The 24,269-nt window shown below is 45.1% G+C and overlaps 1 protein-coding gene across 3 annotated transcripts in view; it reads right to left on the reverse strand.

The window, feature by feature from the left end:
* Nucleotides 1-24,269, reverse strand: part of vps8 (VPS8 subunit of CORVET complex) — a 327,260-nt gene that overhangs the window by 299,662 nt on the left and 3,329 nt on the right. For 2 of the 3 annotated variants that reach the window (XM_042336096.1, XM_042336095.1), the window contains exons 2-9: nucleotides 20,845-20,913; nucleotides 18,563-18,693; nucleotides 17,190-17,286; nucleotides 12,498-12,530; nucleotides 8,089-8,143; nucleotides 4,593-4,598; nucleotides 2,040-2,164; nucleotides 1,590-1,676 (exon numbers count right to left, since the gene is read on the reverse strand). In XM_042336096.1, coding sequence (XP_042192030.1) covers nucleotides 1,590-1,676; nucleotides 2,040-2,164; nucleotides 4,593-4,598; nucleotides 8,089-8,143; nucleotides 12,498-12,530; nucleotides 17,190-17,286; nucleotides 18,563-18,693; nucleotides 20,845-20,913 — 603 coding nt within the window. The remainder of the gene's footprint in view (nucleotides 1-1,589; nucleotides 1,677-2,039; nucleotides 2,165-4,592; nucleotides 4,599-8,088; nucleotides 8,144-12,497; nucleotides 12,531-17,189; nucleotides 17,287-18,562; nucleotides 18,694-20,844; nucleotides 20,914-24,269) is intronic. The other variant, XM_007907675.1, reaches the window with a different exon arrangement.

Consider the following 24,269-nt stretch of genomic DNA (forward strand, 5'->3'; position numbering starts at 1 on the left):
CAAACTAAAATATACAACCTTACAATGCACAAAATAAAACCTTTGCTCAGGGCTATATGCTAATAGTGATAATCCTTGCTTTGGATATATAGCACCTGATCACATTGTTGAGACATCTCAAAGCGCTTCACAGAATATATTCTAGTGTTTCGCCCACAAAAATAATGTGTATAATGTGCATTTTTGTGGGAGAGACATAAGGGAGAAAGAAAGAGGGTAATGGATGTATACAAATGGGGGTAGAGAGGGGTATGGGTGAGGAAGGAAGGGGATTATGGTTAGGTGGAAGTTCATGTGGAGTCGAAACACCAGCAAAGATGAGTTGGGCCGAGTGACCTGTTTAAATGCTGTTCATTTCCAGTACTGTACTGCTGGTGATGTTGAATAAATTAGTTTGGCTTCAGGAATATATAACCGAGGTAGTGAAGTTGGTCTCTCAGGTACACCAAAGATGAAATACTTGCTCTCATCAATGCTGCAGTATAGTTAAGAACCCCTGGCTATAATCTTTCCTCTTACTTTCACTGGAGCCAAAATTACAATTTAACAGAGAATAATGAAGTTGGACAAGCTGTGAATCAGTCTCTACCACACTGCCCTCAACTGACTTCCTGTTTCCACTCCTGTTACACTTTCAACAATGTGTAGAACCCTCTTTTATTTTAGGTCTCCAGATACACCCAACACCTTCTCCTCAGTTCTCTCTGCTTCCTGCTTTTCTCTCCCTCCTGATCTCCTTCCATTGGTCCTAGTCAATTAGTCCTTATTTATTAATTAGTATGCAACAACTCCTACCAGTTTTATTTGATTTTTTCCAGACAGAATCTTCAGCTGTTTATTCAGAGATTGTGGTTGTTATCTTTGCTCATAATAATCTTCCCTTTAAGGAGCACAAGTTTACAGAGCTATGGGGAGAGGTGTGCTTTATAATTGTATGATTCTATAATTCACACTCTTTAAAAAGCCTTAAAAACAGTATAATATAATCTTCCACTAATTTTCAAATGGAGGTAGTTGTTTGAACAGGTTTGACAAGGAATAGGAGGGGTCCCAGCACAGAACCCCGAGACACCCCACTTTAAAACAGCTGAACAGCCAGATGTAATTTCAATGACACCTACTGCTTTCTTCCACCAAATGGGTTAAGTAATAAAATAATCTTTTCATTTGATATAATGCCTTTCACGTTGGGAGGATATTTCAAAGTGCTTCATAGGATTTACTGCTTTTCGTAAGCAAATGTTTTAGTGGCTTAATTTAATTATTACATTAATTAACTTTGTTTGGCTGCTTCCTTTTGGGCAAAACTTGAAGTATTAACTTGGAAGTAACAGATTGCAAAAATGGACATCCACTTAACCATACAATAATCTACATTACCATTTTAATGAAATTATTCTACATAATAATTCAAACTAACCTTAATGGTCAAAAGATTCACAATAGTTTTCAAACCAAGTGCCAGCTGTATCAAAGCCATTTCCCACCCTCTGTGATAACAGATTCTGAATTTCTCTAATAAAATAAAATGTGTTATTAAATAAAGAAAAATTGTTCTATACTTATAAAAGCTGTTGGTGCAAAGTCACCTTTATGTGCAGGATAGCTGTTCCTGGTGGGTGGGCATCCATTATTGTCCTCAACAGCTTGCCATTCGCCAGGTCCCACATAGTAATCTACATGAGGCATAGAAAAAACTGAAATCATCCTCTTGTGTAAGAAAGAACTTCCCTTTTTATTGTGGCTTATCATATGGAAATATCTCAAAACACTTAATGCAGTCATCATATTTGTAAGAAACTTGGCACTAACATTTACCTTAAAGAACTCAATTTTAGTTCATTTGAAAACTTTCCACTTCTTCAACCCAATACTAAGCAGCATAACCTTGACAGGAATTTCCAAATCTCTCTTCATCATCTTTCTCCACAACAAAGCAATATCCTTGTACATTCCTCAAATCACTGTTTATTTTTCAAAAGGTTACATTTCTCAACATTATCTTGTATGATGTCAATCAGCCTAACAAGCCAGCCTACCTGCCCTTTGGCGAACCCACAGAGTAGCCGAGTGCAGTCACTGTTAATGCTAAGTGCAGACACCGCTCCATATTGAGCGCCTACTGATGTGCTGCCCAGGCACAGCCGCAGTGCCTGGTTCGGATCTGAAACACAACCACATCTTAGCAAGAGGAAGAAAGAAACTTTAAAACAGATTACATGTCTAAGTGAAGGCTGAGGAAAGAACATATTGCCAGCTTCCAGCTCAAACTAGTAGCTTATACTAAATCTTAAAGAGCTTACCATATCCTCTGCTCTCATGCAAGCAGGGAACCTGGGATTCTGCAAAATCAGAAGAATTCCCTTTCCATCCGATAACTTACAAGAAGGAAGCTCAGTACAATTTAGCAATGAGAATGCTTTGTGTCTTTTTCATTGTAATGGAACTTCCAAGGCTAACCAAGACAAGACCAAGAGTGAACAGCATTTGACTGATTTGACTTTTTTTTGCTACACATTTGACTTACAAGGAATTTTTTCCTCATCCTCTTCAGTAGTGGGCAGATGGAATAGACTTCTAGATAATGCTGCAACAATTAACAGATTGGATGAATTGTCTAGCTGCTGGTGATAAGATTATGTATAGATGGAGATGATCAAACATTGTGTATTGCATTCATCAGGTACTCAATTTCCTGGGAGTCAGCATCTCCATACCACAACAGTTCTCAGGCCTGTGCAATGCTACCACGCTAACTGATAAAAAAAGATTATCACCTCCTCTTGTAACAGCAAGGTACAGGGAGAGGTGGATGCCAAGGATATTAAAGCAATGATATAATATTTGGATTTAATGTAATGCCTATAATGCCTAAATGACTCAAAGCACCTCACAGGTAATTTTGGTAAAGTGTAGCAACTGAGTATTTGTAGGCAAAAGCAATATCCAATTTACACACAGCAATATCCCACACAAACAGCCATGCAGTGAAAAAACAATTTTATTTAAGGAATTGTTGCTCAGCACACCAGGAGAAACTCCTTTCTCGTCTTGAATAGTGCCATGGGATCTTTAACATGTACCTGAACAAGTGGTCTCATTTGAAGGAAAGCACCTCTGACTATGCTTTCCCAGCTTTGCAATTGTTTCGGCCTAGATTATGAGCTCAAACGTGGGATTTGAACCCACAATTTACATTTACAAACTAAGAATGTTCCTTTACCTCATTCCCCTCCTCACTCAAAAGCAGTAACTCAGCAAATGCACGCAGGAATAAATGTACCTCTACCAGTGAGACAGTGGGTATACTTGTCAGTAAACTGTGCTGGCCTCTTACAAGCTTGTGTAGACTAAAGCCACTAAAGCTTGTTGTAATCAAGGTTAGATCTCTATTTGAATATGTAAAACTCGCATAAATCATATCAGTCCAGAACATAACATTTAATATTCTACCTGAAGTCCGAGTTGCAGGCAAACAATAGAAGCCGTAGAAAATCTGATTTAATCAATAATTAACACTGAGCATGAGTGCAGCCGGTAAGTGGGTATGCGGTAATTCATCATTGCAGCTGGTAAGTGCACATGCACTGACAGGTAAAGACTACATTTCACACAACTCTATGCGCCTTGACCAGTCGCTGCAACAACAACAACAAAATTACATTTATAGAGCACCTTTCACGTCGGGAGGACATCCCAAGGCGCTGGTCAGGGGATGGGACCCGAGCATGGGGGAGGGGTGGGGTAGGGGTGAGGGAAGGCAGCGAGGTGGGAGGGTGACCGAAGTCACGATCGAAGAGGAGGGTCTTGAGACCGGCCTTGAAGGAGGCAAGGGAGGAAGCGAGGCAAAGGGACTGTGGGATGGAGTTTCAGAGTGTGGGGGCAGAGAGGCTGAAAGCCCGGCCACCGGGTCGGGCAGGAGACATGAAGCAGGCCGGAGCCCGCTGAACGGAGGGAGCGGGCAGGTAAGCACACCTACCGGCACACGTTGGAATTGCATTGAATTGCAGGAAATTGAGGTTGTTCTACGATCAAGACTACATTTCCTGCGATTCAAGCCGGTTGGTAAGTGCGCATGGGTTGATGCATCAGAACGTTATTTCCCGTGATTCAAGGCTCCGGTAAGTGCAGGAGTAATGGAGGGTAGGGGAGTGGATTTACGAGTTAGGATGTGAGTAATACGAGTAGTGGAAAGAAATCTAAGTGGTTTTGATAGGCAACTGAATGGAACTTGGGTGCATGTACAACATAGACGTTTATACAATTTATAAAGATAAGACTTATGCAAGTTTTACGTACTAACCTAGCAAACTTTCTAGTCATTCCCAGCACACTGTATAAAGCATACCCAATGGATCTGGGTCAGAGATAGCTTGTGAAAAGAAACCCAAAGGATAACACACATTCATATCTTTAAAACTTCTGTAAGAACTTTGTTAATCATAGCACCACATAAATGTAATCCCAACACTTTTTCCAGACATTGAAGCCCATATGTTGCTCAGGCAGACATGAAGAGTGATCCAGATTACAAAGTATAGAAGCAGAAAGCATGAAATTCCTAGGTACACCCACAGCTGTGTGCTCTGTACCTTTTCCTATTATATCCATGGAGACAGAAGGCGAAAGAAAAAAAAGAGACCACAAGTCAGTGCTCAGGGATTATTCAGTAGAATTCACACAAAAGCTGCACATAGAACGTTATTAACTTTAAAATCAGGAAAAAAGTTACTGACATTCACAGAACCAGTGAAACATGGCAGATCATTAATTACAGCAGAACCTCATCAATCCGGTCACTCAAGTGACTGTACAAGAGTACCTACTTGGGTGTGGTGATCTGATTACTGAAACAGGTCGGGTGATTCAGGTCACTGATGTAATCTTAAGGGCATTGGTAATGGGCAAGGGTGATGAACGTTCAACAACCATACTTTGCAATTTCATTAAAATAAAGGCATTGTCATATTTAAAAGCCTTCCTTTTGAGAATGCATCCAACTTGTGTTCTGCCAATGCCATAGATCACAGCTAACTATGACTTTTGCCCTCACTGTTTTTGATAAAGTCCACTCTCTCATGTAAGGACAACTCCTTCCATGGTGGCATGTTTACAGCACTTACCAAGAGTTGGCCGCAGGAGTTCAGGTTAGGGCGCAGACGCCGGGCGAAGTAGATTTTCTGCTCGCGCCGCTTCCGTGATCCCAACACTCCCCGCCCATATGTGACCGGAGCCCACTCCACCCACAGAAGCAATGGCGAGGAAATAGCGTGAGAAGCCTGAGGCCTAGTGCACAGGCGTCCCTACTGTACAGGTTAGTAGCAGAGGGGGTTGTTTGGAACGAGTTTGATGCGGGGGAGGGCGCTTTTGCGGCCGCAATCAATAGCCATTGTCCTGAATAGTGAGGTGCCCGGTTTACTGAAGCAGGCAGCCTATCTTTTAACATTGACAATGAAAGACTGTGAAAATGTGCCCACAATTGTGAGGTAGCTGGATTACCGAGGTGACCGCAAACCAGGTTTCAACTGTATATGTCACTGTGCAGTAGTGCACACAAGCAGTTAAATTGCTTACAACATTCGTAGGCTTCCAAATCCAAAGAAGGCAGAACTATAGAAATGTACTAATTTGCTACGATTCAAAGAATCACTTGCTTCAGCTCAATAAAAGGCAAATGTACCAGTGACATGTATGTGATTACTCGGGGCCTCATTGTTTCAGACCTCACCATCATCGACAAAGCAATCTCGGACCATCACTTCATCTCCCTTAACTCCTCAATCCCTCTCCCCACTGCCAACCAACCGACCACCATCTCCTACAACCCCTGGAAACAAAATCTCCTCCACTCCCTCTCGGCTGCCTTGGAGTCATCTGAACTCCTTCCCCTCTGCACTTCCTCCCGCAATGACCTTGGTCACTCTTCTTCACAGGTAACTCTCCTCCACTCTTGATTCCCTCACTCCCCTCCTCATCTCCTGCTCACGAAAGTCACAGTGGTATACCAGTCACCTCCGCTCCCTGAAAGCACAGATGCCTGCCACTGAACGCACCTGGCCTAAATCGAACTTAAGGTCCATCGGCAGATCTGGCTGGACCATATCAAATCTTACCGCTCTGCCCTCGCCTCCATTAAATCGTGGTTCTTCTCCAAGACAATCTTAGAGACTAAGGACAACAGCAGGCTCCTCTTCAACCAATAATAATAATAATCCTTGCATTTGATATAGCGCTTTTCACGTCAGGAGGATGTGATTGGCTCCCGTCAGCGCCTCAACATCTCAGGCACTGACAGCATCACCATCCATGGATGCACACTTCACCTTACCAAGCCAGTCCGAACCCTCAACATCTTGTTTGACCTTCAACTATCCTTTCTACCCCACATCCGTGCCATGGCACTCTGCCTTCCCCGACCACCGCAAAATCGCCCGGCTCCGCATTCATTACACCCAGGCTTGTCTGTGTAAACTCCTGCTCGTCGGCCTCCCCAACTCCTCCCTCCATAGGCTGCAGATCATCCAGAACTCTGGAGCCTGTGTCCTCTCCCACACCAGGCTTCGCAACCCTATCATCCCCCATCCTTGCCCAACTCCACTGGCTTCCCATTACACAGAGGATATAGTTCAAGATCCTGGTCCTCACTTTCAAATCCCTCCATGGCCTTATTCCTCCCTAGTTCTGCGACCTCCTAACCCCCTACCAACCTGCCCGCTTCCTCTACTCAGTGGGCTCCGGCCTGCTCATGTCTTCCGCCTTGCCCGCACCCCCATTGTCGGGCGAGACTTCAGCCACTCTGCCCCACCCTCTGGAACTCCAACCCAAGGAACCTCCGCCTCGCTCCCTACCTTGCCTCAGTCACCCTCCTTCCCCCACTGCCCTCCACCCTCCCCGATCCTGACCCCCAGCTCAGGTCCGAAACACTGTTTGTCCAGCACCTTGGGACATCCTCCTGACATGAAAGGCGTCGTACAAATGTAATTTTGTTTGTTTGATTCCAGGAAATGTGGATAAACAAAGTAAATTTTCAAATTTCCAAGCAACGTTTTGGCAAAGATATTTTCAGTGCCTACTGTAACAGGCCAAACCTCTCTATGTCTGAAGACCGTGGGTACAAGCCATTTTTTACAGCAGCTGTTTTATATTAATAAACAATGCATTTGATATAGCACCTTATCACGTCTTCGAGATGTTTCAAAGCATTCACAGAATATACTGCAAAGTGTATGTTTATACTGTAACTGTAGGTTTAGTGGACAAATAGCAGTGGTCAATAGCTCACAGCATGTGTCCCACAAACAGTCGTGGATTGAGTGACCAAATTATTATTATTTTTATTTATTTATTTTTGAAGGGATTATTACCCTGGAAAAGCGATATGCCATTCAACTAACAACCAGAGTCCTACTTACTGCTAGGTAAACAGAGGCGTGTGGCGTAAGGAAACTTGTCCAGCATTTTGCACTCCCAGGGAATCAAACCCAGGTCCTCTAACTTGCGAGGAAAGTGCTCTAACCACTAAACTACGGGATTCCATAAGAACTGAACTGGCAGGCACTTATTTTAGTGTCAAAGATGCTAAATATAACCATTGTGAATATAATTAGTCCATAAATATTGCATATGCAATGCTCTCAGTACTTTAAACATATAAAACTCGGGTGTGTACTTATCTAGTTACCACTGTTGTATCTTTGATTTTTACTCTAAAAGGGGCTGTATATTATTTCAGAAAATCATAGAATTATTTCAGTCCAGGAAACCATGAACTCACAAATATTCATTATGTCTGTGTCGGCTCTCAGAAAGAGCTTGGTTTAATCTTGCTTCTCGGCCTTTGCCCCTCGCTCTCTTATAGTCTGTGGCTTCCCCACAAGGCAGACTGACAAACCGAGGGAGGGTACCATTACAGTGACTCTTTTATCCACGTAGTCAAAAGCAGCATAGTGCTGGCCACCTGCTCACTGAGCTCCAGGAAGTACGATACAGTCAAAGGGACAAACCAGGAAGGAACCACACAGCTAAGAAAGTTTTAACAGAAGAGACAAGAATTAGTTTAGAGACTACAGAGGATTCCTTCCACCTTACCAAATATGAGTGCCAATCCATGTGATGTTCCCACTGCTATTACATTCGACACAACCTAGAAAACCACAAAGATGGAAAGAAAAGAAAATACAAGAACAATTTATATAAATCCAAGTTGTTGTTGTTGAAAATTCTTATCTACATCAAATTGTTTCCTAAACCAGCAATGTCAAAGTTCCACACAACTATGATTTTAAAAAAAATCTGTTTCATTCCCTTCTCCCTCCTTTACTCGTTGTCTACTTTTAACCCTCATCCAAACACTATGGTGTCTAATTTGCAATAATCGCAATAATCAAATTCGCCACAGTAATTTTAATTTCCTGTTTACCACATGTACAGTCGACAACTCCAATTCAAGAAAAATAGATGAAGAGCAAAATGCAAACCGGAAATTGCAACTGTGAAGCAACTCACACCTAACACAAATTAACATAGAAAATTGCTTCAAATCATTTTTCTTAAATAAAAAGATCCACTTTTTTTTTTAAAAAAGAGGCTGAAAAATTGAACCGTCCCCTCGCACTTCTTACTTACACATGCAATGTCCACTGAGTATAAACTCCCAAACCATCTGATTTGTTTTGAAGCCTGGTTAAAAAACCCACGCTTCAAAACAAGAAATCCTGTTTTGTTCACTTTTATCAACATCCATTCCAAATTCACCCCTTCAGACAACCTAAATTCTGTCCCTTTCTACTTTTTCCTCCCCTGTTCACAAAGAACTTCCCCACACTTTTAAGTGTTCTGCCTTCAACCACTGATGAAAACACAGCGAACTCCATTTTCTTCAGTGCTCATTCATGTAAGACTTGGGTCAGGATAACACAAGTGGTACTATGAACCCGTTGCACTGCCTTCACTCCTTTGTTTCAGATACAGTGACCAAGACTTAGACAGGGTGCTGATCAGTCTTGGCCATACCCAAGATTTCATCTAGCGAAACTAGAATCAAACAGAGGATACTTTATTGTTTATAGGCATGAATCAAACGGGTTCTGAGATTCAAAATCTGCTGAGCTTTTCCTGCTCAACTCATTCCTCCTAACTTACATGACTAACAAACATTTTTTATTAAAAAGTCCAATTATTCTTTCTAATTTTCTCCCCTTACGCCTCTCACTGTATCTCAATTCCAGTTCCACAGGCACGCTTTGCCGTCTACCACCTCATTCAAGTGGCCAAAAGTAATCAAAAAGGCGAATGAAATGTTGGCCTTCATCTCAAGGGGCCTGAATACAAGGGAGAAGAAATGATGCTTCAGCTGAATAGAGTGTTAGTCAGACCCCATCTGGAATACTGCGTTCAGTTTTGGGCACCACACCTCAGGAAAAATATATTGGCCCTGGAGGGGGTGAAGCGCAGGTTCACCAGAATGTTACCAGGCCTAAAAGGGTTAAGTTACGAGGAAAGGCTGCGTAAACTTGGATTGTATTCCCTTGAGCTTAGAAGGTTGAGGGGTGATTTGATTGAGGTATTTAAATGTAGTTACAGAGAAGCTATTTCCTCTGATGGGGGAATCCAAAACAAGGATTTGTTCGTGTTAAAATTAGAGGCCATTTAAGAGTGAAATCAGGAAGCATTTTTTCACTCAAAGGGTGGTAGAAATCTGGAATTCTCTTCCCCAAAAAGCCAGATGCTGGATCCATCCACACCTTCAAGAGTGAGGTTGATAGATTTTTGGTAGGTCAGGCTATTAAGGGATATGGGAAGAAAGCGGGAAATTGGAATTGAAAGGATTAGTTGAGATACAGATTAGCCATGTTCTAATTAAATGGCAGAACAGGCTCAAAGGGCTGAACGGCCTCCTCCTGTTCCTATGTTCATGTGTAAACCTTGGGAGTGAGTGTCACTCAACTGTAGAAGGCATCAAAGCCAAGCCTTATCTCTTCTCAACCGGAAGCTCCACTCAGCAGAGTGCTGTAGAAACACAAGGAACAGAAACCCTGGCTGGTTTTCCCCTCGCCTAAAGCAGGTTCGTCCAATATGTTAGCCTCTAGCCACATGTGGCATATTGGGCATCCAGATGTGGCGAATAGATGCTGTTGTTGGCATGTGACCTCAATACTCATATTTGCATAGTGTATGCATGTATACTTTGACCTTTTTTTACGATTTTTGATAAATGATAAAATAAAAAGCAGGGTGGGAGTGTTTTTTGATCATTGTGTGTGCGTTACTTCCTGGCAATCGGTTATCTTCTAAAATGGTGTGTAGCATGCACAAAAACACTGGATTTCAACACCATGGAAACACCAGCAATGTTGTAAAGAGATGGAAGCTGTCAATTGTGATCAGCTTGACCAATTGGAATAACCATTGCAGGCCAGCAAAGAAAGCAATCCCAGTCCAGCCAATAATGAGCAGCTCCAACAGCGTTCTGGATGGAGGGCAGGGACGGGTCTTGTGAAAGAAAAATAAAGAGAAGACTGCAAACTGCTGCACTGAATGGAGGTAGATGTTTGTTAAGTAGATGTTTGTGAAGTAAATTTACCTGTAAACATACATGTGAAGTAAATTTACCTGTATTGCATGAGTTTACCTCCTAGGGTGGAGCTCTGCCCCACCCTCGATCCCTCTAATCTCTCACACTACCATTCCATCTCCAACCTACCCTTCTTTTCCAAAGTCCCGGAATGCATTGCTGCCTCTGCAGTCTGGTTTTCATCCTGCCCACAACATAGACAGCGCTTGTCAAAGTCACAAACAACAGTCTCTCTATCTGTGACCAGGGCTCCCTCTGCCTCCTCGTCCCCCTGGATCTCTCTACTGCATTCGACAGAGTCGACCACACCATCCACCTCATCGGCTCTCCTGCCTCATCTACCTTAGTGGAACCGCACTCGCACGGTTCGAGTCCTACTTAGCCAACCGCCTTAATTTCATCTCAGCAAATAGTTCCCCCCTACCCCTGCGCCCAGTCAACTGTGGGGTACCCCAGGGCTCCATCCTTAGCCCTCTTCTTTTTTTTATCTATATGCTCTCTCTGGGCGATGTCATCCGCAGACACGGGGTAAACTTCCACATGTATATGGATGACACACAAATCTACTTTGCCTCCTCCAGTACCAACTCCAGGTCTGCCGATGTTCTATCAGCTTATCTGACAAGACATCAGAGCCTGGATGAGCTTAAACTTCTTGCAGCTGAATAGGTTCAAGACGGAAGCCATACTCCTTGGCTCCCATCAACAGTTTCACTCCTGCAGATCTAAACTCCTCAACCTCCCTGAGCTCTCCCTCATACTCACCGAACCAGTGCGCAACCTAGGCCTCCGGTTCGACCCCCAGCTGGTCTTCCTCCCCCACATCTGGTCCCTGACCAGGACCGCCTTCTTCCACCTATGCCACATTGCCCACCTCCGACCATACCTTACCCCAAATGCAGCCGAAACCCTCTTGCATATGTTTGTCATCTCCCACTTGGATTATTCCAACGCACCCCTCGCTAGTCTCCCCAGCTCCACTATTCAAAAGATCTAGCTCATTTAAACCTCTGCCGCCTGCATACTGACCCGAACCAAACTCCGTACCCACTTCTCACCAGTTCTTCTCAGGCTCATTTGGCTTCCCATCACCGAACGGATCGACTTCAAGATCCTCACTCGTGTTCAAATCCATTCACTCCCTGGCACCTCCCTACCTCTCCGACCTCATCACACCCCAATCCACCACCTCCGCTCGACTGGCCCCGGCCACCAGCACCCTCCCCTCCTCTATCGGAGGTCGCACTTTTAGCCACTACGCCCCAAAACTCTGGAAAACTCTCCCTCAATGCCTCTGCCTTACTCCCTCTCTCCCCTCTTTCAAATTCTGCCTGAAAAATTTCTTCGACCGTGCTTATAGCCACCTCCCCCCTCCCCGGTACTCGGAGTCTGGCTCCGCCACTGATAAATGCTCTGAGACGCTATCCGGTGTGGAGGGCGCTATAAGAAAGGCCAGAGCCTTTAGCTTACCCATGTAGCTCTGGCTGAGACCAGCATACTGAGCACAGTAAACAAGCTCCTGGTCCAAAAGCTCTATCCACTATTACTATCGGGGCTGCCACCCAGCTGTAAACTCGAGACATACTGAATTCTTAAAAAAGATTTAGCTGATAATGATATACACCAGAGGTCTCCAACTAGCCAATCGCCGCTAGGTGGCATTCTCATGCATGATCAGAAAGACAAAAGGAAGGAGCGATAGAACTGCGGCATTATAGAGTCCAATTGAAAACGAAGCCAGGTGCACAAAGTATTTAATGCATTTAAAAATAAAAATATAAACTGTAATGTTTAAACTGTGGTAAATATCATCCATCCTCTTGTTTTTATTGAGCATGTGTGAGATGCCACCTAGCGACGACCAACCAGTTGGATACTCCTGATTTATGTAATGTAAAATTCTGTAAGGTGGAGAAGTACTTACAACAGCAGTGGGTAAACCTGCATCGACTCTGTCCTGTAAAATAGCAAAACAACAAACAAATTACATTTGTTTAGTGCCTGTCACGTCAGGAAGACGTCCCGGATCAGCTCCAAGGAGACCCCGCATACCTCCCCCACCCTCCCCAAAAGATGATAATTACTAGTTGGTTGTTCGACATCTGACAAGCATGTTTTCAGCCCTTGAGCCCACACTAGATGGATAGTAGGTACAAGGAATTCCCTGCAAGCTTCCCTTGAGCAACGTATCTCGGCATTACCACCGCCTTCCTGTCCACAGCTCAGGCACACATCCCTTCCCATTGAGCAATGGTTCCACCAATTGTAAGTGCAGAGTTTAAGCAGCAGCCGCTTGCCTCTCTTGCAAGCCAATCAAGGTGGATTCCAGGCGCTGGATATACGAATACGTGTTCACGAACTCCAGGTAACGCATTCCAGCAGCTGCTGCCCCAAGCCTCAGAGTTTCCTCCTCAGCTTATCTGGCAGGCATCAGCCTTCAGCGTGGTGGGAGGACCTTTGCAGGACAGCTTGTTCCCGAGGTCCAAGTTCAATGCCATGTACCAGCTTATTCAGCACCAGCTATTTATTTAATCCAGGTCCTCATGAGAGGAGCCTTGGCAAATATATGTACCCACTGTAAAGCCAACTCTGCTTCCAGGGGCTTAGTGACAGGTCATTGTAGGCCAGAGGCCTCCCTCCCTGAAGTCGTTTCTCGTGTTTGCCACAAATCCACCTCACTGCTTGATCCTGGACTTTGCAAATGGGTCAGAGGAAGCCTCTCCATTGTATCCCTAGGAGCTTAGATCCATAAAGGAGAGCTGTCTGCACACAGGTCTTGTATCTCACAAGCTTGACCTACATTGGGACCTTGCTGTCCTTGAAGAGGAATGAGCATGCCCTTCACCCCTCTTCAGGATGGTGTTCACGCTGAAGTTGGTGTTCACTACGACCCCAGTACTGATTAGAATCTGATCCAGCGCCTTGGGACATCCCCCTGACGTGAAAGGCACTATACAAATGTAATTTGTTGTTGCTGTTGATAAGAATGGACACTGATGCTCCTTGTATCTTCCAAGCAATCCCCTTCATGTCTTCCCTTGGCCGGTGCAGGATGATGATTCCCCACCTGGGGGCGCCTACCACCATGGCCCACCATTTGGCCCAGTGTTCAAGATGGCAGGTAAGTCTGCCAGCAGCACAATATCATCCACAACAGATGCGCCTCAATCTTGTTAGAGAGGCTCCCATGATGTCATCCAACGCGTTGTTGATTAACACATCGAATAGGGTGGGCGACAATGGGCAGCCTTGCCTTGCTCCCTTTTCCAGAGGGTTGGGCACAGTAAATCCACGGTCAACCCTTGCACGTATCTTGGGAGATGGAATACACATTCCAGATAAAATCCAAGATTCAGTCACTTACTCCCATGGCTTGCAGTTTCATCACGAGGGCCTCATGAGGCAACAACTTGCATTTATATAGCACCCTTCACGTTGGCTAGCGCTTGACAGTAGCGGAGTCTGACGCCAAGCCACTAGGTCGAAAGCTTTGCGAAAGTCAATGAATGCAACTTAAGTGGGTTTCCCCTTAGCCTTAGAATGTCCTGCAAAGGAATCGGACAGTGTAAATGGGTTTAAGAAGCACCTGGCTGAAATTTGTGGAATGGAGGGAACTCAGTGAGTAGATTGTTGGGTTAAGATTTCACACCTATCAAAACAGGGTGAGATTATAGTTGGTCAAACTACCAATACACACACTGAGGTCATCAATCTTTGTGCTTTCCCATCCTGAACTTAAAACTCTTATGAAATTAGGCACGGTGCATCCCGCCAAGGAGAGTGTACATTCCATTCCAGATGCTGCAAAATTTCTATGTGTAAGTGGCATACATATGTGGAACTCTCAGTCAAGTCAAGGTACTGTAGCGTGGTGATGGGTTACGCATTAAAAGTTTGATTTTAGAAGCAGTTAAGAAATGCGGAGCATTTGTTCTGAAAACTCTTTGTAAGTAGGAAATACAAATGAAGAAAGTATATGCTTCGCAGATTATAAAAAAAAGCCCTCGGCAGAGTGAAGCACAAAATAAATCTTTATTGGAAACAAGTAGCAGTAAAAAAAAATAGAAATGAGCAAAGATCAGGTGAGAAATGAGAAATTATCTTTCCTGCATGTCCTCTGAATTCATTATAAGAGACGGTCTGGAGTACTTAGAAACTTGGTTAAAAAAGCATTTGATATAAAGAGCATAAGCCTCACCAATAATATGTTACAGTTTGGTGATATTAGAGATTCAGACTTTAAACACCGAATTATGGTGTCTTGAGTTATGGGTCTGAGAAAATAAGTCCAGACCAATGCATTCAGATGCAGAGATAACAGAACAAGAGAGCACAGACATAGGGTTGCAAAGGGCAATTTCAAAATAGATACTAGGTTGAATTTCTTTATCCAGTGAGCAATTAATAACTGAAACAGATGACTATGGGGCCTTCATTAAAATGTTTAAAATTTGAGGATGAGATCAATGGACTTTGTGGCTCTTCAGACCAATACAGAGAATTAACTGGACAAGAACCACTGATGGGTGCAAGAGAGAAAAATTAGGAGAATAATGACATCTTGTGAAGAATAATAATAAAAATTCTCAAAGCATTTCACGGAATATACTGCAAAGTGAATTGACTGTATATTTCCTGGGGGAAATGCAGCAGCTAATTGCACATAAATAGTCGTGGATTGAGTGACTACATTTTTTTTGGAAAGATTGTTACCCCCGGTTAGTGATCCTCCAATCGACTAACAATCTGGTTTCTACATTCAGCTGTGTAAACAGAGGAGTATGGAGTAAGGAAACTTGTTTAAAGTTTTGGCCTGCCTGGGATTCTCACCCGGGTACTCTTGCTTGCAAGGCGAGCGATCTAACCAACATGCTACAATGTATTAGGTTACATGGAACGGTGGTGAGGTTGCTTCCGTTTGTAAAACGATCAACAACAACAAGATTCCATTTACAGAGCGCCTTTCACGTCAGGAGGACGTCCCAAGACGCTGTACAGTTGGGTCAGGACCCGAGCAGGGGGGGAAATGGTCAGGGTGAGGGGAGGGAAGGGAGGGAGCGAGGAGGGGGTAGAGAGTTGAGAGGGGAGCTCAAGGCTCGGTCAAAGAGAAAGGTCTTGAGACCGGCCTTGAAGGAGGAAAGGGAGGAGGCGGCAAAGGCACTGGGGGATAGAGTTCCAGAGCCTAAGGGCTGAGAGGCTGAAGGATCGGCCACCGATGGTAGGGCGGTTGGGGCGGGAGATGTGGAGCAACCGGAGCCAGAGGAACGGAGGGTACGGGCAGGTAGGGAGGGGGATAGTAGGTCGGAGAGGTAGGAGGGAGTAAGGCCGTGAATGGCCTTGTAGGTGAGGATGAGGAACTTGAATTCGATCCTCTGGGGGATGGGGAGCCAGTGGAGGTGAGCGAGGGTGGGAGTGATGTGGTCGCGGTGTCTGGTGCGGGACAGTACACGAGCTGCAGAGTTCTGAATGACCTGCAGTGTGGAGGGAGGGCCTGGAAGGCCGGCGAGGAGAGAGTTCCCATAGTCCAGCCTTGAGGTGATAAAGGCGTGGACCAGAGTTTCAGCCGCGTGAGGGGTGAGGTAGTGCCGTAGTCTGGCGATGTTTCGGAGGTGATGGAAGACGGTGCCAGTTGTGGCGCGGATATGAGGGAGAAAGGACAGCTCAGGGTCGAACAAAACGCCGAGGTTCCTGACCAGCTTTGAGAGGTGGAGAGTGCAGCCTTGGATGCTGATGCTGTCAGCGCCTGAGGTGCGGAGGCGCTGACGTGAGCCAATCAGGAGGGCCTCAGTTTTACGCACGTTGAGCTGAAGAAAGTTGTCTCTCGTCCAGGACTCGATGTCGGACAGGCAGCTGTCAGGACATCGGTGGTCGTGGAGTTGAGGGTAGAGGAGGAAAGGTAGAGTTGGGTGTCATCCGCATACATGTGGAAGTTAACCCCATGTCTGCGGATGATGTCACCGAGGGGGAGCATATAGAGGGTGAAGAGGAGGGGACCGAGGACAGAGCCCTGAGGGACACCACACAAGACAGTGCGGGGGCTGGAGGAAAAGCCATTTGTGGAAACAAAGTGAAGACGGTGGGAGAGGTACGACCTAAACCACTCAAGGACAGGGCCTTGAACGTTAAGGTGGGAGGACAAGCGGTGGAGGAGGATAGCGTGTCGACTGTATCGAATGCTGCTGATAGGTCAAGGAGGACGAGGAGGCAGAGGGAGCCCTGATCACAGGTGATCAGGATGTCATTGGTGACCTTGACCAGGGCAGTTTCTGTGCTATGGGCAACACGGAAACCCGACTGAAGGGGTTCCAATAATGAATGGGTGGAGAGGAAAGAGCGCAGCTGGGAGGTGACAACTCGTTCCAGGACCTTGGACAGGAAGGGGAGGTTGGAGATGGGCCGGTAGCTCGATAGCTACGACGCATCAAGGGAGGGTTTTTTCAAGGTGGGAGTGATGGTGGCAGTTTTTAAGGGAATGGGAACAGAGCCTGAGGAGACACAGGGAAGACAGGGATGGAAGGTGTGATGACATGGAAGAGAAGATGATTAAGAAGAAAACAAAGAGCTACACAAACCACCTTAGAAAAAAACTGTTTGACACATTATTAAACATACTCACTGCGGCAGACACAATCTGTGCAGAAACTCCTTTAAGAATTGATTGCCGAACCACTGAACCATGAATGGATGAGGTGGCCTCTGTCACTTTTTTCCTTCTGATGGTAGATATAGGTTTCAAGAAGAAAATGCTTGTTAGTGTGTGTGTGTCTTTCTCTCTCCCTACAAACATTATATTGTTATACAGTTTCGCTATTTCAATCATTCATCTGTTGATCTAATGCAGACTTTCCTGAATAAATCAAGAACGCCCAACGACATTCAAGAGTACAAATTACAGGAGCTAAACAATGCAAATAGAATACATGTCCTGCATCACTGGTGATAGAACATTATTTATATTGCAAGTGCAGAACTTCAGTGAAGAAAAAAACTACAATGCAATACAATTTATATTTATTATAATAATAATCCTTGCATTTGATATAGTGCCTTATCACATCGTTGAGATGTCTCAAAGTGCTTCACAGAATATTTGTAAAGTGGAGTGATTGAGTGTTTTGTGGGCGAAACACGGCAGCCAATTACGCACAGCAATGTCCCACAAATAGTCCAGGATTGAGCAAGCGAATGAGATGGCCACAGGCATTCAGAGAGGCGGGATTTGAGGCAGGACAAGTGACAACGACAGAAAGAGGTTAGGGACATAGGGTTGAGATCAGGGAGGGTGGGGGTAGGAGGATGGCCAAAGGCACGGTCGAAGGGAAGGGTCTTGAGGTGTGCCTTGAAGGAGGCAAGAGAGGGAATGTGGGATGGAGTTCTAGAGGATAGGGGCAGAAAGGCTGATACAAATAGAAACAGAAAACGCCTCAAGCACATCACAAGTCAATCCTATTCTGAAATAAAAATTCATGGGGCTGATGAATGAATCACGGCCAAAACGTTTACCCCACCAGCATCAATTTATTGACTATAGGCTCTGGAACTCTATCCCCCAGTGCCTTCGCCGCTTCCTCCCTTTCCTCCTTCAAGGCCGGTCTCAAGACCTTTCTCTTTGACCGTGCCTTCAGCTCCCCTCTCGACTCTCTACCCCCTCCTCGCTCCCTCCCTTCCCTCCCCTCACATTGACCATTTCCCCCCCTGCTCGGGTCCTGACCCAACTGTACAGCGCCTTGGGACGTCCTCCCGACGTGAAAGGCGCTCTATAAATGGAATCTTGTTGTTGTTATTTTTTGGCTTATTCCTACAATACAGTTATTTCTATGAAGTGGCTCAGGTTATCGATATGCCTCGATTCTTAGCCAAGTTTCACACCAGCGGAAAACGTTCAACTTAAATGAAAGTTGCTACAGTTCATCCATACGCTATTGTTATTTTGTGGATTTCCCTTTATTGGCAAGCACTGGAAATCTTTAATAAGGCTTGTAAACTCACCGTCTTAAGTGCGTTCGGTCCCCACTATCTGAGCTGGCAAGAGACGAGGTCTCAATCGAGTGTGCATCAATGTTATCGGTATTCAGCAATGCCGGGTCCTCCAATATAAACAATTCTTCTTCATCTTCTGCCTTGAAAGAGGAGACAAAACTGGTAGCCAAAATTTCGAGGGTCTGTCTCATTTCAATAGCTGGTTTTCTCTTCTACAAACTCCCTATTGTAATATTACGAGTAGTAATAATAATAATAATCCTTGCATTTGATATAGTGCCTTATCACATCTTTGAGACATCTGAAAGAGCTTCACAGAATATACTGTTAGACTGTAAAATGAATTCACTGTATACTTTGTGGGCGAAATACAGCAGCCAATTGAGCACAGCACTGTCTCACAAACAGTCGTTTGAGTGTCCAACTTATTATAATTTTTTTGAAGAGATTGTTAGTGATCCTCCAATCGACTAACAATCTGGTTCCTACTTTATGCTAGATAAAAGAGGTGTGTGGAGTAAGGAAACTTTCCTAAGGTTTCGCCCTGCCTGGGAATCGAACCTGGGTCCTCTTCCTTGCGAGGTGAGTGCTCTAACCAATCTACTACAGGACTTCCTGTGGCAAACAAGGGAAGGCAAGCTGCAGTTTTATCCCATTTTTTATCCTATCCTCTCCATAAAACAGTGTCAAGGCTGCAGGATGCAGAAGCCAAACTAAACCAATGGAGTTGTTGGCAGCAATCAGGAGAGGGACCCCAGCTGGGAAAAGGAGTGTGGAGTCCTGTAGCTCAGTGGTTAGAGCACTCGCTTTGCAAGTGAGAGACCTGAGTTCAATTCCAGGCAGGGCGAAACCTTGGGCAAGTTTCCTTACTCCACACGCCTAATAATAATCCCTCAAAAAAAAAACCCAAAACAATAATTAAATTGGTCATTTTCAATCTACGACTGTTTGTGGGACATTGCTGTGCGCAATTGGCTGCCGCGTTCACCCACAAATATAGTCAATTCACTTTACAGTGTGTTCTGTGAAGCGCTTTGGGACGTCCTCCTGACGTGAAAAGCGCTATATCAAATGCAAGGATTATTATTATTATTATTATTATTAAAGGGCAGATCAGCTGGATGCTTGAAGGTTAAAAAATGCTTTGCAGTAATTATCATTACTCACAAAATCCAGCTAACCAAAAACTCCGACACCTGCGTACTCACCGTACTAAACTCCGTACCCCCATCACACCAGCCCTAGCCAGGCTCCACCGGCTCCCCATTGCTGAACAGATCGATTTCAACATCCTCACACTCATTTTCATTTGAATCCCCTTCAATCCCTGCCTACCCTACCTCTCCGACCTGCTTAATCCCCAACCCACCTCAGCTCAACTGGCTCCAACCTTCTACATGTCCCTTGTGCCCTCCTTTCGACCATTGGTGGCTGCACTTTCAGCTACTATTCCCTGAAACTCTGGAACACTCTTCCTCTATTCCTCCGCCTTGCCCCTTCCTTCCCCATCTTCAGGTCGTGCCTGAAGACCTTCCTCTTCGATCGTGCCTAAGGTCACCTCCCCGCTCCCCCCGGATCAGCGACTTCCTCAGCCACGGTCAAGCGCTCTGCAACCATACCTCCCTACGTGAGGGGCGCTATATAAATGCAAGTAGTTGTTGTTGTGATTGTTTTTATAGGCAGATGGCACAACCATTTTGCACACAGCATCATCCACAAACAGCAATGAACAGAATGACAAATTGATTTACCAAAACAATTATTGGTCAGGACACTGGGAGAAAGTGTCTTCTCTTTCTAAACAGTGTCATGGGATATCTAGCATCCAGTCAAAGAACAGGCAGATGGAACGTCAGTCTAATGTCTCATTCAAAGGACGAAATCTCAGGCTCAGTGCTTCCCCCAGTACTACACTGGAGTATCATCTTACATTATGAGTCTCAAGTCCCAATGTCTTTCTTTGAACCCTCAACCTTTGATCCTGGGATGAGAGTGTTACAACCTCAGTCAGGCCATTACTGCACACTACATGGTACAATGAGCAATCATGGATGCCTTGCTTATCTCACTGAAAACTAACCACTTGGAGGAAGACAAGAACCATCAGTAATGACAGTCCCTCCAATTTTACCTTCCTGGGATATACAAAGCTCCATTGTATTCTTTTTAAAATTCCATGCAAGCTTTTTGGAATATGTTTTAGTTTTGAACTTTTTAGCTGCGATTTACACTGTTGTGCTTTGCACTCCTTTCTCCATCCTTAGAGGTACACAGAGTGGTAAGAATCTTACCTCATTGAGTATGCTTTCGAGAGTAGGTGGAGTATCAACCTGGGGAATATCAAACTCCTTGTCGTCAATCTGTAAAGAAAAAAAGCAACATGTTTGTATATAGCGATTAGTATGAGTACAATACATGATACTGCAGTAGGTTAATAATAATAATCCTTGCATTTGATAAAGCACCTTATCAAGACTTCTACATGTCTCAAAGTTCTTCACAGAATACACTATAAAGTGAATTGATTGCATATTTTGTAGGTAAAATGACGCAGATAGTTGCGCACAACAGTGTCCCACAAACAGTCATGGATTGAGTGACCAGAAGAGCTTAAGCGATCCACCAATCGACTAACAACCGGGTTTCGATTTACTGCAAAGTTCCTATTTACTGAGATAGTGTGATTGAGAGAGAGGGAGGAGAGAGCGATTGACAGACAGTGTGACAGAAGTCTGGAGTAAGAAACTTGCCTAAGGTTTTAAACGTTTACTTCTGGGACCTAGATTTAAATTTGGGCAGTTTCATCAGTCCGTAGTTGGCCTTAGTTAACAGTAAATCAGTGATCTGACAAAATCATCAATTTAATTTAGAAATCAAGAGTGCTCAGAGTGGGAAATGGAAGCTGTCATAGTGGTGACATAGGCAATGCTCTTCAGAGTAAAGAACTTCACGCAAAGGTGTAATAACTGAACAAGAAGTACTGGACACTTTTGGGTTCCCAAAATAGGATAATATTATATTTACAACCTCTCACTTTGATCTTGTTGCAGTTGGATTATTATTATTATTATCTGATTGAAGTTTAAACCTGGTCTCAGACAAGTACCAGCTTGTCTCAGTGGCACTTTCCAAGGAGCGAAAAAAGGCAAAATAATAATAATAACAAAAATAATAATAATAATCCTTGCATTTGACATAACACCTTACCACGTCTTCTAGACGTCTCAAAGCATTTAACAGAATACACTGCCAAGTGAATTGACTGTATATTTTGTAGGTGAAACACAGCAGCCAATTGCGCACAGCAGTGTCCCACAAATAGTCGCAGATAAAGTGACCAAATTATTATTTTTTTTTGAGAAAGGATTATTAACCCCGGAAAAGGTGTCAGGGTGGGTGGGTGGGGGTGGAGAGAAAGAGGGGGAGGGTTGAGAGAGGGGAGGGGTGAGAGAGGGGGGGTAAGAGGGGGAGGGGGAGAGAGCAAGGTGGGGGGGGAGAGAGCTGGGGGGAAAAGAGCCGGGGGGGGGGGGGAGAACTGGGGGGGGTTGGGAAGAGAGCCAGGGGGGGAGAGGGAGCAGAGAGGGGCAAGGGGGCAGAGAGGGGCGAGGGGGCAGAGAGGGGCGAGGGGGCAGAGAGGGGCGAGGGGGCAGAGAGGGGCGAGGGGCAGAGAGGGGCGAGAGAAAGGGGAGGGAGAGAAAGGGGGGGAAAAGAGGAGGGAAGAGAGGAGTAGAGAGGGGCAAAGAGGGGAGAGAGAGAGGGGGGAGGAGAGAGATGAGGGAAAGATGGGGGGAGAGAGAGAGAGGAGAGGGGAGAGAGAGGTGGGAGGAGAGAGAAAGGGCGAGAAGGAATTGAGTAAGAAGAGTGTGAGAAGAGAGAATGTGTGTATCTCTCTCCCCTTATTGCACACTCTCTCGTGAGAAAGCGGGAGTGAGAGAAAGAGACTGTGAGAGGGGTGAGAGAGAGATAGTGTGATTGAGAGAGAGGGAGGAGAGAGTGATTGACAGACAGTGTGAGAGAGAAGAGACAGTGCGAGAGAGAGAATGTGAGAGGGGAGAGAATGATTGAGACGTGTGTGAGAGAGTGAGTGAGACATGAGATTGAGGGAGAGAGATAGGGGAGATTGAGAGAGGGTGATTGACAGAAAATATAATGGAGGGGAGAAAGAAACAAAGAAAATTAAACGGCACAGCATGAAAAACAACAAAATTACATTTGTACAGCGACTTTCACGTCGGGAGGACGTCCTCAGGCGTTGGACAGTCACAGTTTCGGACCCAAGCTGGAGGTTGGGATTTGTGGGGGAGTGGGGGGTGGTGGAGGTCTGGGGGGGGGAGGGGGGGGCAGAGTGATCGAAAGCACGAGGGTCTTAGATGGGATGAAGGAGGCAAGGAGAGAGCGTGGCAGAGTCTGCGGGATAGAGTTCCAGAGGATGGGGACAGAGCAACTGAAGCCCGCCTGCCAATGGTGGGGCGAACGAAGCAGGGGACGTGAAGCAGGTCAGATCCCGCTGAGCGGAGAGAGTAGGCAGGATGGTAGAGGGCTAGGAGGCCGCAGAGGTAGGGGGGAGCAAGACCATGGAGGGCTTTGAGGACCAGGTGAGGTGAGGAACAGGATCTTGAACTGACACGAAGGACACGAGCTGCAGAGTTCTGGATGATCTGCAGTCTATGGAGGGAGGAGTTGGGGAGGCCGACAAGCAAGGAGTTTGCATGGCAAGCTGATGTGAGTCAGTGGCAGTGCCGGGCGATGGTGCGGAGGTTGGGGAAGGCAGAGCAGGCCAAGGCACGGATGTGGGGTAGAAAGGATAGCTGAGGGTCAAACAAGACGCCAAGGTTCTGGACTGGCTTAGTAAGGTGGAGTGTGCATCCATGGCTGGTGATGCTGTCGGTGCCTGATGTGTGGAGATATTACACAAGGACTGACTGCCACCAGTTTGTTATTTCTTGAAACATATCGAAAAAATCTCAAGTGCAAACAGTAATTGTTGTGTCCCAAATAAAGACATTATTGATTGTTTTCAATGATTTTTCACCTTCACCAAACAAATGAAAAACTAAAACAATACACTGGTGTAATAATCCATGGTTTATTAAGTAATACAAATAGCTTAACTTATTCTTAAAACTGAGACCACAGATACAGTACAATGTTGATTCCACTGGGAAGCGAGCTAACCCTCTACACAACTCCAACTATTCCAAAGTAAAATAATTCTTTCACTTATACCCCAATTTAGCCCATGTGACCCTTACAACCAAAAATGGAATTCAAAATTTGTTTTGTCCAATCAAACCCAAAATTCCATTAGCCAATCATATCCCCAGACTGGTTCATCCAATCACATTTCCTTACTCAGGCTACCCCACCCCCCATAGGTTATCAAGGTTTATTCTCAGGAATTTAAGATTAAACCCTTTTGAAAGAGAAGCAGATAGATATTTGGACAAATTTGCAGGGCTATGGGGAGAGAGCAGGGGAGTGGTATTAATTTGGATAGCTCTTTCAAAGAACCAGTACGGACACGATGGGCCAAATTGCCTCCTTCTGTGCTGTATAATTCTATGATTCTATGATAAACGGGGTTCGTCATAAATGATCGAACCACGTTTTGTCAGTCACTGGCAGGTAGAAGCATGCTGGGAGTTGTAGTCCGGGTGCACACTGTAACTCCAGGGGGTCTGCACACACGCTAAAGCTCAAGTGGAGCATTTCAGGG

The sequence above is a fragment of the Callorhinchus milii genome, unplaced genomic scaffold (assembly GCF_018977255.1).
Source record: "Callorhinchus milii isolate IMCB2004 unplaced genomic scaffold, IMCB_Cmil_1.0 Scaffold6, whole genome shotgun sequence".
In the NCBI taxonomy this organism is placed as follows: Eukaryota; Metazoa; Chordata; class Chondrichthyes; order Chimaeriformes; family Callorhinchidae; genus Callorhinchus; species Callorhinchus milii.